Genomic DNA, 16,466 nt, shown 5'->3' on the forward strand with positions numbered 1-16,466 from the left:
GATACTATAGAATGCTGCTGATACTGGTCTGGAAATAACTTGGATGCATATAGCATGTAGTGATATAGCACTGCTGAAGTAAAAATAAGTAAATTGTCTTTCAAGTGGCATTGGAGAGCCTTAAAATTGGTATTTGCAGGTTTGCCATAACATGATTTTTGAGAAATGTGTGAAAGATCACATTTGAAACTTGGAGCTTTTTAGCATGCTTGCTCAGTCAATATGCCAAATGACTGTGCTACTGATCCTAAAGCTTAAAATCATGTAGGGAAGGAGGAATTTCTAGGTGACGGAAAGTGTTTTTCTTTCTTAGTTCAATATATTTTCATAAGACATGGGCAAACTCTTAACCTATGAGCTACATTCTTACTGGTACATCTTTTGGAGTTGCATGCTGGTGGTGGGTTAAACACATGTTAATAACAACAACAGATTTATAAACCACTTCGTAGCTAAAGCTTGCAGTGTGCACAAGGATAAGACACACTGACTTAAGTCACTTGCATCTGGGAGCATGCTACTGTAAAAAATTAGGATTCCCCCCACTCACCATGCTCGCTGTCTCTCTAGACCAGGGGTCAGCAACTTTTTTCAGCCATGAGCCAGTCCACCATCCCTCAGACCATGTGGTGGGCCGGACTGTATTTTGGAAAAAAGTATGAATGAATTCCTATGCCCCACAAATAACCCAGAGATGCATTGTAAATAAAAGGACACACCCTACTCATTTAAAAACATGCTGATTCCCAGACGGTCTGTGGGCTGGATTGAGAAGGTGATTGGGCTGCATCCGGCCCCCGGGCCTTAGGTTGCCTACCCCTGCTCTAGGCCACCCCTTACTGTAAGCATTTTGACTCTGTAGCACCTGCAACCTCCCTGTTCACATAGTTCATCTTATTATCCCTCTGCTTCTCACTGGAATTTGAGTGCTGTAGTACACCCCCAGTGCTTCCAGACTCCACAGATGACTGAAGAGGAACATGAGTTCTCTCTGGAATGCACAAATGTGGTCATATGTTGTGTTGAGCGCTGGCAAACAAGCAGTGGCAGGCAATAGTAGGAGGGGGTGAGACTGCATCAGTGAGCAGGTAGGCAATATTGAGGTTGGAAGGCCAAATGTGGTTTTCGGGCTGCTGGTTTCCCATCCCTGCTCTAGGAGATCACTTGAGTAGTGAAAAAAAACTGCACATTACTAGTTTGCATAGGGTTCCACATATGTGTGATGAATCCATTGCTGGTTAATTGAAATGCAAGCCTTTCTTAAATAAACAAGGTACTGTTGGGAGAGGGAGATTTTTCTTCCCACCCTTGTCTAAGGATCAACTGATGGAAAGTGAATGGATTTCTATCCTCTCAGGAATGTTGAGGAAAGGAAGCATGCTTCCCCAATTTTTTGCTACAAAAATTTCTACAAAGTAGGTCGGGCCCAGTGAATATCTGCTGTATTCTCCATAATAATAGGTCCATCTTATTTGTAAGCTGCCCCTGATCTGTAGTGATCAGGAAATCTTTGTGCTCCCATAGCTGTGTGGCTGCACATTTCTCTCTTGTTTAACATACTTGTTTCTTTTCTGCACTATTCAGAAAGATTAGACTTGTCAGTGAAGGGGAGGCATGCTGCTGTTTGTTATGAATTATCTTCCTTTCTGTCCTCTCATTCTTCTAATTGAACTGGTTCCTGGTAATCTTGAATATATACTATTTCAGAGGACCATTCTTACTTAGTCTTTCCTCTGTACACACATTGGGTGAGAGATCATTTGCTTCTTCTAGACTGAATCTGCAGGGGTATCTTTCTACATCTAGCATGCTGAGAGGTGTTGAGAGGGTTCTCTTTAAAGGGCCAACATGTTATTTAGGGGATGAAAAGATGATTTCCTGAAATTTTGATATGAAGCCATGATTGAGCTTCAGGTATTTTTCTGTAGCACAGTGCTTGAAACAAAACCATAACGAATTCCAGCACTGCGCTAAAAAGGGGGAAGGGGTTGCATGGTGTTTTAGAGGATAAAATACTGTGTGCCCCAAGGTAATTACAACTTAGACTTTTGGAACGAGTACAAGGGCTGAATATGAGCATATGCTGTTTTGTGTACTTGGTTCCCACTGCTGTTAAAATGAGGACTAGTGTGGAAGAGAACCATTACTTTTTTACATGGAATACCAGGATGTGACTCATGAGTTACTCAAGTGTTACTCAAATGGTGTGGTTGTTGTCAAAATTGAAACAATGTTTAGATATACACATAAAAAATGTGAAGTATGAATGAAACAAGGATGTGAGTCGTATAGGAACCTAGAACCAGGAATTGCCATTGAATATATATATATATACTGCACGAGAGTATAAATTCTGGTGCATTATGTATAGAATCTGGTACATAATGTATTTGAACCTGCTGCATGTGGGTCAGGGTGCTATTAACTACACCAGTAAAACTGCTATTGTCGTCCTTTACCAGAAAACATATTGGTTTTTGGATGGGCTTTAAAGAGTCTGCAATTGGAGTTGGGTCAGAGAGATAGATTGGAGATGCTGCTGGTCTGTTGACCACCCTGTGGCCCATCAGCATTCCTGATCAAGCCGGCCAAGTTGGTCTGGGGTATTTTGGGAGGACCCCAGGACTTCAGTAGCCTTGTAGAGGCTGCTGTGCAGGTTCAAGCCTTTATTTATTTATTACATTTATATACTGCCCTTCTTCACAAAATCTTAGGGAGGTTCACAGAAAAAAATACAAAATAAAAGTAAACAATTAAAACAAAAACAACAAAACAATATGCCTCTGTGTCAGAAACTCAGATATCTAAGGTGGATGCCAAATGGCTCCTTAAACTGAGATTACAGTCACCAAAATGGAAAGTCTTGTTGCCATTTTGGGGTAAGATGGCTCTAAAGTCTTATTTTTCAAATGATAGACTGCCTGATTCTCAGTTAAACATCTGGCTAGTTCAGATGACAATCTTGAGCTAGGCTATGGACTTTGAGAACTTAAAGAAGAAAAGTCATTTGATCTACGGACAGTCCACTTATATATGGGCCTAGTCCAGCCTCTTTTTCGTAATGGTGACTGCTCCTGCTCAGGTTGCACAGGAAAAGAATTTTGGTTACAGAATTCATTCCGATTGTGCAGATAAAATATAACTGATAGAATTCCACAGGATCTGGTATTAGTGTGTGAAAACAGTCACGACCCAAGGATCCTCAGGCATGCACCTCCTGATGGTGGCGGTGTCAGGCACCATACTGGTTGCAAGTGGTCGATAACTAAGTGCAAAATGTGCCTGGTGTGTCTGGCGAATTTCAAACACCAGTTATAGTGCCTGAACCAAGATGGTAGAGCTGCTTTTGTTACACACTTTTTTTGCTCAGCTGAGTTGAATAAAGGTTTGGCAACATAAGTTCGGCATTTCCCTTGGTGTGCCCATAGCAGCAGCTTAAATTGTGGAAGTGGAGGTGGGGTTAAAGGAAGGACTGGACCTCTCTAACCCTTTCCATTTCCTCATCCAGGGGTAAGAAACCTGTGGCCCTCCAGGTGTTGTTGGACTCCCAACTCAGATCATCCCTGGCCATTGAATGCCTACAGCATATGGAGGGCCACAATTTACCCATCCGTGCCCTAGTATGTCAGACTCAGCAGGGGTTTATCTAGTCAGTATAGACACTATTTTCTCTTACTGGATAATTCTCAGGTTCAGGTGCAGTCCACCTTAGAACATGTGGCATTCTAGAAGCACAAGCCCAGCAGATGGGAGGCAACATATGTCTCAGTTCACCAGACTTACACTCTTACCTCTTTTTTATTTGTCTCCCTGGTGGTAGTGAAGATATAGGTCAGACTTTGCTAGGGACGGGATGCCTCCCCCTCATCCCTGCCTCCTCATCTGCCTATTTGGGCTTCTTTGATGCAGCATGGATCTTGACCTGTGGGTGTGCAGCCTTCCAGGCAAGAGGAGGGTGCATTTACAGAAATCTAGATGAATCCCTTAAAGCATCTTGGTCTTTTGCTGGCTTCCCACTAACTAGGATTTTTCCGACTGCTGACAATAACTAAATATTATGTTTGCAAAATCCTTGGCAAGTAATTTCCCTAGGATTGTACCTAATAATCATTGTACTATTTCCACTTCTCCTCCCCCCACTTCACATATGTTATGCCTCCTCATTCCTGAAACAAATGCCTAAAATTAATACTGATCATAAGTTTTTATTTTGTTTCACCAATATTACTAGATATTGTAGTATACCAGATTGTACTATGTGTTCAAAAAACATAGTCCTCTGCACATGTGCCTGTGGGTTCTTAGTGTCTTGTACAGTGTCACCCATCATTGTGAATATGAAACTTTGGATAGTTTGTAGGCAATCCAAAGCTTCATATTCACAATGATGGGTGACAGTGTACAAGAGACTAAGAACCCACAGGTACCTGGGTAGTCTTGGGCAAGCTAGTAATTTGTGCATTACATTCCTATGTCTACTTGGAAGTAAGTTCTAATGTATTCAATGTTTCTTATCCCAGGATTCAGATTCCCATGCAATATATCGGCAATATATCACAAATCACACACGGCAATATATCACAAATCACAATGTGTGCAAGGCTAGGCAATATCTGCTTTTTAACATCATGACAATTCACCAGCTGAACGCTACAATGTTATCAGCAGCTAAACCTCACAATATCACCACCTAAACAATGTTATTACCAGCTAAACATTGCAATATACCACATTGTTGGAAATAAGGATGGAACTATACGGAGGCAAACAGGACAATGTTCTGGCAACTGCTACTACTTAGGGATCTAAAATAGATAAATGACAATATTGCCAATCATCGCGCACTCAGTTTCATCAGCAGGCAAGCAGATACTGTCATATATTGAAATACTGTGATGTTTAGCTGGTGATATATCACAATAATGAAAACCACTTATTGCCTTCCCTCTCCCTCTCTCTCCTCCCCCCCCCCACAATTGACCACCTGAAAGAGCTCATGGGCCTGAATTTTAGATCATGTAACTTTTATAGTCAGTTAGATTTTTACTATTTTAGAATGTTTTGCAGTAACATTTTTGATTGTCTCTTCATTTTTAAACACTCCCCCCCCCATTTTTCTAATTGAAAACATTCTTTTATTGCCCAGGAAACAAGTTGCTTCAACATTTTTTGAGAGATGCGAATTATTGTTGTTTCTTTCCTTCATGGTGCTCCATTGCAGTAAAGAACTTTAAAAGAGAAACTAAAATAAAGTGATTCCTAATTGTAGTAGAGCCTCTATTCCTAGTGTCCTAATTTAGTAAATTTCTAGAAAAGCCAGATTAGCAGAAATTCCTAAACCTCAGAGATCTCTTAACCTGATTTGTTTTAATGTTAATTGATCCCTATGGAAAATATTTTTGCTTTGTTTAGTCACTTCTTTCCTCCAGTAAAATAAAAAACAAAATAAAACTTCTTGTTACATTTAAGAGTCTGGTCCAACTGGTATTTTGGTAGAGAAGAGGAAGTGCATATAATAGGCATCTCTTGAATACTTTTTTATGGCAACACGCCTATTCTATTGTTTACAATTTTCTTGAGTAACCCATTATTTTAATGATTGTTTTGGGCCACTTTTAATGTTTCTAATGCTTTTATATTGCTGTAAATCACCCTGTTATTTTTTTGAGAAAGCAGTATATACGTACCTTTATAAATAAATGTGTTGGTGGTCCACAGACTCTGAGCTACAGTTGTAAAAGGTGTTGAAAGACTTGAGACTAAGTTTGGGTGAGCAAAAGAAGATGGGCAAAGGGAACTATACTTGTACAGAAAGTGCTTTGAATCCTGGCCTATGTCTTTGTGTAGGGAAACCCTTCCAGTAGCGATACATTGTCACACTTCTGGTTTTATTTTTCATATAAATTAGTTACATGTTCTCTAGGAATTATCTGTGTATTCCTCCAAACCAACAATTGTGATGGCCAGAATTAGTGGACCTGGTATTTACACCATGAACAAGACTTAACTGCACTTAAATATATCTGTATCTGCAGGATTGTACTCTAAAGCGTAGGGACTGTAGGAAGAAAATATAGAGTTGAATACAAACCATCAAGTTTAAATTTGAAAAACATTGCTTTTTTAGATTTAAAAACTACAATGACATTAGGAAATGTAAATGATAAAACTAAACAATGAAAGCACTTTTAATATATTATTCTGGTTGTAGATGTAGGGGTGTATAATGAGTTTCTGTTCTTAACGTATTCTTTTTATTGCACAACATTGATTTGTCATGACACATATATTTAAACAGAAGGTAGCAGATTTTGACATATTTACATGTATAGCTTTTTGTTCAAAGTAGTTAAGCTTTTCATAAGTTAGTAATAATACTGCTCTAAAGACCAAATGAATAGTATGGCTTCAATCTGTAACTTTTCAATATCAACTGGTCCTGTTCCAATTATCAGTATAGTTTGATTTAGCTAGTGTGAAGTATTTATTTATTTACATTTATTTTATATCAATCTATATCTATCTCCAGGTTATATATTGATGCAATTCTTTATATTTTAAGATACAAACTTTTGAACTAACATCTGCTGATTGCTTTTCTCCCTGGGTTTTGTTTTGGATAGCTTGAAGATGGACACACCTTATTTGATTATAATGTTGGACTGAATGATATAGTTCAGCTTTTGATACGCTCAGATTCTGATGCTCCTGCTTCTCCATCAACAAATGAAGATGGAAAGCCCAGTTCCTGTGGAGTTGTGAACTGTAAGAACAAATCCAAGCAAGGAGCAAACAGTGGATCATCTAATCAGCCATCTACATCAGCACGTTCGTTTCTTATTGATCCTGGCATCGGACGATACAAGGTATTTGTATTTTTGTAAATTTTGGACTGTATAATTGCACATATAAATTTTACTCTGATGACTGTTGTGAAGTAAAAAAATGTTAAGTAAAGTTTGAGGTTTGTATATTGGATTTCTGTCTAAATTTAGTTTCCCCTCTTTCCAGGGGGATAAATTCCCACCCACCCCCAAGCCATTTGAAGGAATCATCCTCTACTCCAGTGATGGCCAAACTTGGCCCTCCAGCTGTTTTGGGACTACAACTCCCATCGTCCCTAGCTAACAGGACCAGTGGTCAGGGATGATGGCAATTGTAGTCCCAAAACAGCTGGAGGGCCAAGTTTGTACATCACTGCTCTACTCCATACAAGTTAATGGTGAGAGTGAAAAAGAGACTGTAGCCCTGAAAATAGCTGGCGGTGGGATAACACTGCCCCTGGGACTATAGGAGCAACAGCATCCTTGCTGGAGGAATAAGATTTCCTCCCCACTTTTGGAGTTGAACCCTTTATCTCCAATTCCCAGGGGCTGGTTTGACAGTTCAGATGGCTTCATGAGTCTGATGTGCACCATAGCTTTCCTGCCACTGGTCTATCTACATGAAACTCCTCTGCTGTAGGCGCAAATGCACTGTAATGGTTTTAGGAAATTTCAAATGTAATAAAGCCTAAAACTCAATGGATTCATTGAATCTAAAATGTATTTTCAAGTTATTTGATGAGATAAAACTTGGAAGAGCCCTCTTCCCTTAATGTCATGAAGAAGCTGGTATCTAGGAATTTTCAAGCCATGGAAAATGTTTGTTTTTCTAGGTTTTTTTTTACCCAAAATGAATTTTTGGGAAAACGGAAAAACATGCAGTACCTTTTTTAGTCCTCCTTTCATTTTTAGAAACATAAAACGTATTATGTATATCTTGGTTTGTCGTTAAATTATCATGTTTGATACCTTAAAATAGTGTTTATTCAGTCAATTCCAAATTGAATATCTACTTTTTAAATGTTTTATTACAAATGAAGCTGTAAGCTACTGAACTGTAAGGAATTTAGCATCTCTTTCATTTTTCCAGTATATGAGGAGCAGGCAGAGAACAATAAAAACAGGAGAAACCACCAACATTATACTAAGAAAATTACTGTGTATTCTGAAAATTATCCTGAGTTGTGTTCAGCACTCAGGGCAGACTCATTGACATTAATGAATCTAAGTTATTCATATGTATTAATATCAGTGGGGCTACTCTGTGCAGGATGACTCTTGAATGGTACCCTATGTCTCCTTAAGTGATCCCAAAGTGTCAAGTAGATATAAAGTACTTACTGTATTTTTCCATATATAAGATTAGGGTTTTTTTCTAAAAAATAATGTCAAAAATTAGGGGGCGTCTTATACTCTGGGCCATCTTCCCTCATTTTCTTAAATCTGAGACCCCCAAAATAGGGGGCGTCTTATACATGGGGGCATATTATAGACGAAAAAAATATGGTATTTTCATAAGCAAGCTGTGAAAAAGGGGTGAGTAAACCAAGACTCAATGAATACTGCATGAAATTTAATCAGCCTTATTTTCTGAGTTACCAATATCAGTTTCTGTTTCTTCATATATATCATGGACTTCTGTGTTATTCTGACAGGCTAATTACCCCTCTTTAACATTTTTGATTGATTTTTTTGTGATAATTTAGTGAACTTTACTGACAGAATCATAGAGTCTTATTTTTGGGTGAAAAGTTTTGCCAGTCATTTGTGACTATGTTCCTGGTCTGGGTTCAGATTCTGTCCATTTTAAATAATTTTCTTTTTCTTTTTTTAATGCTGAACAGCATTAGTTGTATACATTACATGTTTTTAAGTGTCCAAAATACCTGGGATTAGCATATTTAGCATTTATTTTGTTTTCTTGTTTCTCCTGGAAGCAATGTGGAACACAAAAAAGGTGCTTTATAGTGTAACATTCTTTTTATATTATGACTGCACCTTATTTTTGATAATGTTATATCATTTCTCTTCTGTTTCAGAAGCATGCAAATTGAGTTTTCTTACACAATTTTACAGACTGTACTGCAAGTGAGCCTATGTACTGGTTTGATTGGGCTGAAAATGTACAAGCCTTTTCACATGCCTCATTTAATATTCAGTTACCATAGAAATTTGCTGATACTGAACTACATACTGCTGCAGCTGGAATTCAGGCTTTGTTACTCGTTCAGTTCCTGGGCGCCTGTTACCAGGGCTCACACGTTGAACATAATGGCTCACCTAAGGCCATAAATATACTGAGAGCTATGCCAAAATAGCCTTGTTTTCTCCTTTAATTTGAGGTTCAGTGATCTAGTTTCTGGCTTGTGGGCTAGAGCCACCCCTTAAGACCCCAACTCGCTCACTTACCTGTTTTTCTGTCCCTGCCACAGTGGGGTTAAGGAAACTGGACACTGGCACAGCTGTAACCATACTCAGAAGGAACATGGTACAGGAGCATACAGACATGGAGATTCTGATCTTGGTGGTAGTGTGGCTTTAACAGGAAGCCACAAGACTGCTAAAGAAAACATAGTTTAGCTATGTGTAGTTAAGTATTATTCTGCTGGGTTTGAGTCATTAAGACCTTTCATGGTCTTGATGCCTTCTCTCCTCATGGATCAATAGTTCAGATATCCTGTCTTTCAGCTTCCTCCTTTCTAGTAGTACTGCCTCCCTCAAGTTTTCCTCCAATCCTCTCCTTTCATCAACTTTGTTCCTCACTGGTTTTTTCTGTAGGCCTTTTGTTGAAGTGAGACTAAGCTTAAATCATGGGTACTTTATGGGCCCATAGGCTCATTTGGAAAACTAATAAAGCTTTGTGGGCACCAAAAGAACCCATTTCATAGAAGAAAAACTAGTGATGTGCAGACACCCAAAACAAATCAGACAAAAAAGCAATCAACCCTCTGCCCTGGTTGCCCCAACCAAACAATAAAAAGTGTTGCTGTTGTTCCTTGCTTCCAAAAGAAAGGAGTCTTGCTGGGCACCAAGAGGATTGTCTGAGGGTGCCGTGGTACCTGTGAGCATCAAGATGGGGACTGAAGGTTTAGACTACTCAATATTCAAAATGACTTACCTATTTTCCTCTTTAGAATAGTGAAGCAAAACTGTCACCAGCGTTGGTGGCTTTCAGTGTAGTGAAGGATCATATAAATAGATATGGGTTGGCCGTTTAAACTGTAGTTATAGTCTGTTTGATGTGCACAGCTAAATGTAACATTCCAGTTAATATGAAAAAAATAATGCTACTGTGTGCTACAAGATGTATTATAATTGGCCAGTCTGTAGTTGCAGTAGATTTTATTTGCCAAAGCAGAGAGAAAACTAAATATACTTTAGTCAAGGGGTAAGTGCTCCCATCATCCCTGACCGTTGAGCATACTGGCTAGGTAGTTGTATTCCAAAACATCTGAAAGGATGCCATGTTGGCTACTCCTGATTTTGGCAGGTTCCCTTATGCAAGGCAGAGGCAAGCCGCCATCTGCACTTCTCCATGGTGTCCTCCTGAACCAATTGGGAATTGGGGGCATTGTATTCCTGTGCTTACAGTTCTATAGTGGTTACAGCTCTACCTACGGGACAGAGTCCAGAGAGTAGCACTGGGAGAGTGCTTTTTGACTTCCTATTGGTTGCACTAAGGTGACGCTGGGCACTATTCTATATTCAGTTCTGTTTGCTGAATTTTATATAAATATAATTGGATATAAATATGTAAATAAGCATTTAGATATAAATACATGCAAATGCGCAGTGGGTTGTGAGCATTGACATCATTAGGAAAAGTTTAGGTGTTTTAGCAGATGAAATAAAATGTATCTTAAAGAATGTAGGTGATGTGTTCTTTTTCATTGGAGAGAGGAGAAGTTCTTGGCCATCAAGGAAAGTATGTTGGGCTTTTGTTTTTAGTGAAAAAAGGAAGAAGTGAAATAGTCCATAAAGTGCTGGATTTTGTTGTTAGGGGCGGGGGGGATGGTGGTAGCTTTAAAAAGCATGTTAGTGGGAAATGCAGCCCTAAAGAATTGTAGGTGCATTACATTAAGCATTTAAAAAACAAATAAATCACAAAATAGCATAGGCATGGAGGGAGCTGTTTTATGCATCAGCAGTGGCCACAGAGTTACTGGTTGATAATTTCTGTGGCCTTTTTCTTGCAACCATTGCTAACCCAATGCCCAAAGTGTTGTAGTAAAAGTGCTAGTTTGGAGGAAAAAACACATTTCCAAGAGCCAACACAGAAGTGCTTCCTAGGAACAATACATTTGAATTCTGCACAACAAATGAGTAGCTGCATTTATTGTGTCATAAGAGATAATTTGGAAAGGTTAAGTTGTGTAGTGTTAGTGGGAGTATATGCAAAAATAATATGCACAAAATCACCTTTTCATTGGCAAAGCTGAATTATTTCATTGGAAGATGGTTTGTAAACGGATGAGCAAAGAACAGTTTTCAGAGTTAAAGGATTTCATTATTATTGTGGAGAAGGAAATGTCTAGAGAAAAAGAAGCAGTAAAATACAGGAAAATCAGGCAAAAAGCAGGAATAACCAAAGGTTTGAAAGCTTCTGTAACCTTAGTGAATAGTTATGTGAAGGAGAGAATAGTAATTTAAAGCAAGAGCTGCTCTGTTTACATCTGTAGTTTATTTGTGTTGAAATGATTTTCTGACAAAATGTAGAATATTCTGTTTAATTTTAAGAATGTAAAGGTAGAGTGAATTTAACGAATGCAGTTGCATTGTAGTTGGGGATCCACAGCATTATTAATTCTGTACTTTTTCGGCATATCATTCACTAAATGTCAAATTTATTTTTAGATAAATGAACTTGTGGATGCCCGAGATGTTACTATTGGATCCTGGTTTGAAGCTCATATACAAAATGTAACTCAAGCAACAAAAGGACATAAAAATGGAAAAGCACAAGGAAAGAGTGGCAGTAATTACAAAAGGACTAATGGAAACTTAAACCAAGATCACTCTAGAGAAACTAGTTTGGACAATGCACCTTCTACATCTTACTCAGATTATATGGACACTGAAGAAGATACTGTTTATCATATCAAGTATGATGAGTAAGTGCTGCTGATATTATTATGAGGACACCATGTGCGTTTATATGGTTGGTATAAGCTAAGAATTTTCACAAGAAATTGAAATCCTTAAGAAAACAAGTTCACATTCCAAGTTCAAAAGAAACAGGATTTTACAAACCATAAAACATTTCTGTTTGATATAATGCATTTCCTGGGAGCAGCACGATTTATTTTGAGAGCTTGGCTGAAATACTAATTGTAGTTCCTTTGAGAAATGCAGACTTTCGCAGGATGTGGATCCATAAATTAGCCTTGCAATAGTGTTTTATAGTACTTTGTATATTGTAATAACTGTAGGGGTTACTCGTGCGCAAGTTGGTGCCACTCCTGGCTAGTTTGCCTTGTTAAACCTTTTCTGTCTGGACAGCCCTACACTTCGTGGCTGTTCAGTCGCTGGCAGAATCCGTCAGTGGGCGTTTCTTAAACCTTTTCCAGCATAAAAGTTGTTTGACTCCAAGTCTCCTCCTACTCTCCCTGCGCGGAAGTCTTCTGCGCAGGGAGAGCGTGGGTAGTGGAGGACCCATGCTCTCCTCGCTGATCCTCGCGAAGAGTCCTGGAGCCCCCTTGCCAATTCCCCCATCTGCCCCCCTTTATCCCTGGTGTTACGCTGATTTCCTTCCCCAGCTGGTGAGCCGCCTCTCCCCCTGCTGGGCCCTTCTCCAGCGTTGTTTGAGAGCCTTGCCTCCGCCTCTGGCTCCGATGTCAGTTCCCTGACATATATACAATCAGAGCATAACTCTTTAAAAATTATCTGGAATTGCTAAGCAAAACTGAATGGGTTTACTATTAATAAGTGAAGAAATATATAGGAATACAGTTTTGGCAGTACATTATTTACTTAAACCCTGTTAGCTTTTCCTGTAGGAAGTATTTTGGAGAGACAGATGAGCTCACTGTTAACTGCTTATTGATGTGAAGAGCATAGTAATGGGGTCTCAACCCATCTTCCAGAGTAGGACAAACACCAAATCCCTTAGCCACAACTGTCACTAAATATACACACAGAAACCTTTGGCCAACTGGAAGTATGTGTTTTAATTGGTACTCTGTGTGTGTATGTGTGAGAGAGAAACTGACAGGGAGAGAGAGGTGGGGATATTTTGCTTGCACTCCTTGATCCCTGGTTATCCTGATTCAAAATGACTCAGTAACTGTGTGGCCTTGGTCATGCTTCTGTCAAAATCCAATGCACATCTTCAGCCTGAGCAGGATCTGACTCCTGTAGATAAAGGGATATTGTTGTGAGATGACTAATTTGTTTCTTTTACGTATTTTGCATGAAGGCATGTTTTCTGTTGTCAGGAGGGAGAAAGAAATATTTAATATATTATTGTTGTTATTATTAAAGTTTGAATACTGCCCTTTATCCGTAGATCTCAGGGTGGTTCACAACATAAAATTACAATGTGTTACGGTTGCTAGATATGCTAGTATTAGCAGTAGGTAGGGGACCTCCTGCCTGTGCTGAGATCTCAGTTCTGTTGTTTTTAATCTTATATGGCCAGTGTTATCTTTCTGCAGTTAACCTAATACAGATGTTATAGGGTACCTAAGAATATCAGCTATTTGTACGTTCATAATTGAAAATGAAATACTGGTTCATTTGATAATGAACATCAGCTTTAGTACAGTACTTTTTGTTTTGTAAAGGAGTAGGCCAAGATGTATGTGTGTAACTTGAGTCTAATCATATTTCTTAATTGATTAAGGAGGTAGCATCGGAATAAACCCTTTGTGTGGATAAAAGGTCTATTCAGGTGCCACTTTCTTAAGCTGGTTAAGAAACTGTTTTTTCAGGTCTTGCCCGTGAAGTTCATCTTCAGATGGTACATTTTGCTTAGACTGAATGGGCTGCTTTTGCACATCATATCAAACCTTAGTTTAGTAAAATCTGCTCATACAGGAAGAAGTTCCTGTCTCCCTGATGGCTTGTTTTAACCCATCATTGTTAAGATTAATCTTGGTTATGCAACTGGATGATGTAATAAGTTGTTCTTAATCAAAAGTGGAAGTGAAATCTTGGCTGGGTGGAAGGAGGGGACCTAATCAAATTCAGACTGCAGCTCATTCCTGCTCATGCATAGTGCCGTAAACTGTGATTTGGCTTGATGTGTAGATGCAAGCATAGTGTAGGTGAGTATCTTATTTTTGTTGCTTGGGGCTCTTTTGCTTCAGTTTTCACTGAGCCTATAACCTAACATATGTCTTATTTAAAATGCCACACTTGTAGAGTGAAAGTCCTTGTACTGGTTTGGCATATTGCTTGATTTGCCTCTTTGAGGAGCACTGAGGGGATGCTTGTCTTGCTTGTACTTCATTAGGGCTTTGGGTATGGGGGGGTAGTGCTGGCACCTACTTTTGCTGATACCCCTATGAATCTGTGGACCAAGAGTGGTCCCTATTTCCATGCTAGGAACCACGGACACAGATCAGACTCCTCCATTGCACTGTGTTTTGCACTATTTTGAAGGGTTGAGTTTTGAAGTGTTCCTCATAAGTGGCTTCCAAGTTGTTCGGAAAAGGGAATTGAAAACACTATTAGGTTTTGCCAGCCTCTGATCCCCCATGCCTCCAAGAAAAGGAAGTAGCACCATGCTGATTCATTGTCTTTACCTAATGATTAGGGATCAAGCCTTGGTTTCTAGCATTCCTGTGCTAAGTGCTTCTTAACTGGCTTCAGTGTTGGTTTAAGTTTTGTATGTGATTGCATGTGTGCTGTTACTAGCAGAATCTATTAGACAGGGTGGATTGGGTTGGACAATACGCAGCTTTCCATTAGCAGTGTCAAAAGCCAGAATAAACACAGCTCAACTGTAATTGCTTACCTACCGTCTTCTTGAACTTACCTAAAAAACAAGGAAAAAGAAAAAGTGAGTCAAGAAGTTGTAAGAACTTAGTAAAATCTGACACTGCAAGTTCACTTTATTTTAGATAGCTTCTAAGTTTTCATCGCACTTTGTAAGTAGTTGTCTTATTCTCAAAAATCTGATAAATGGTGAAAAATTGTTTTTGGACAAGAATATTAATTGTGTGAATAATTGTTGCCTATGTGTTGTACGGGTTGCACAATCATCATTAACGGCACAGGTTGCATTTCTTCAGCAGCGACTGTAATTGTTAAGCAGAGCCATATTTCTCATAAGAATGACAGAGAGACTGGACTAAGAAGCTGTTTTGGTTCCTGTGATGCAATGCTGATAGTTACAGCTATCCTTATCTCTGTTGAAGGATCCTTGATAATCTCTTTCTGGCCATATTTCCATGATCTTTCTGGGCACAGACATGCTCACTTTCATGAGCCACAACTCTTGGTCATACTAGCATCTTGATAACTCATACTCAACATTGTCAGACTGAACCTTGGAGCCTTTAGTGGAGCATGTTGTAGGGGGTCCCAATCTTACCTCTTTGTATGAAGATCACTTTCATATGAAATAAGTGCAGAGAATGGCCCAATATCTGGGATTGAAATATGCACTTCCTCAGGTGAATGTTACTAGCTATTCTTTTAATAGCTAAAAATTCCTGAAACAAGCTCTTGTTCATTTTATAGTACTTGGAAAGCAGTTTTAGTGAAGGGGCTGCTTCTTTCATTTTAACCTATTGACTCACTTGCTGAGGCATACCAACATGGAGGGAAGCTAGGTTTTCTGGATAGAAATTTATAGTTTGCAATTTTCTTATCTTTGTGAAGGCTAGGTACCAATGCTTTCAATGGGACAACCCCATGCTTTATCTTGATCACACTCCAGATGACAAGAAAAATCTGGCTCATGTGTTTCAGGCTGATGCACTTCACTTTACTAAGGAACAAACACTACATGTTACAATGATGATTGGGATTCAAAGGATGTGGTGAGTACTATTGCTGTTTGCCAATAAGCCAAGTCTTACTCTACTTCACTGCTTCCATAGAGTATGGCCAGCGCAGAGCACCTGTCTCTTAGTGAAGTTTGTTTTAGTATCTAGAAGGATGGTAGCTTAGAAGGACTCAAGGGGGCCAGAATTACAGCTTGGTTTCTTGAAATCTCACCCCAGTCTACCTATTCATCTAATACCATTCATGCCATTGCTCTCTGGAAACTATCATCTTCTATATCTTCGACTGGAGAATATGCATCCCGGAAATTCTGCACTGATGCACTGCATCGGAATTATTGGTGCTCTCAACCAGAGTTTTCAGCTAGTACAAGGACAATTGGATGACTATATAAATGAACCCTTTGGCTGCTGTTTCTCTTCACCTCACCATCTTATTCAGCCTTCAGTAAACCCCCAATAGAGATTGTCTGTACTCTCCCTGTATCCTCCCTCTTTAGGAAGAAGTTGATACAGAGGAAAGTGGAGCAATTAAGGTTCAAGTATCTCAGAGTCATCTAAACTCTACTTTCTATACTTTAACATGCCAGAGAAGAACAGAAGACTTTGACAGAACCTTGAATTTTGTGATGTCAACTTCTTTATAAGAAAGTCCCAAGAAATTCCAGATGATCCATCTTTGCATATATTC

The 16,466-nt window shown here is 39.1% G+C and overlaps 1 protein-coding gene across 1 annotated transcript in view; it reads left to right on the top strand.

Annotated features, from left to right (window-relative positions):
- Positions 1 to 16,466, top strand: part of UHRF2 (ubiquitin like with PHD and ring finger domains 2) — a 49,390-nt gene that overhangs the window by 2,017 nt on the left and 30,907 nt on the right. The window contains exons 2-3 of the mRNA XM_082204752.1: positions 6,624 to 6,866; positions 11,679 to 11,935. Of these exons, the coding sequence (XP_082060878.1) occupies positions 6,624 to 6,866; positions 11,679 to 11,935 (500 nt within the window). The remainder of the gene's footprint in view (positions 1 to 6,623; positions 6,867 to 11,678; positions 11,936 to 16,466) is intronic.

Source organism: Podarcis vaucheri (genome assembly GCF_965113315.1).
Source record: "Podarcis vaucheri genome assembly, chromosome: 17".
NCBI classification, from domain to species: domain Eukaryota; kingdom Metazoa; phylum Chordata; class Lepidosauria; order Squamata; family Lacertidae; genus Podarcis; species Podarcis vaucheri.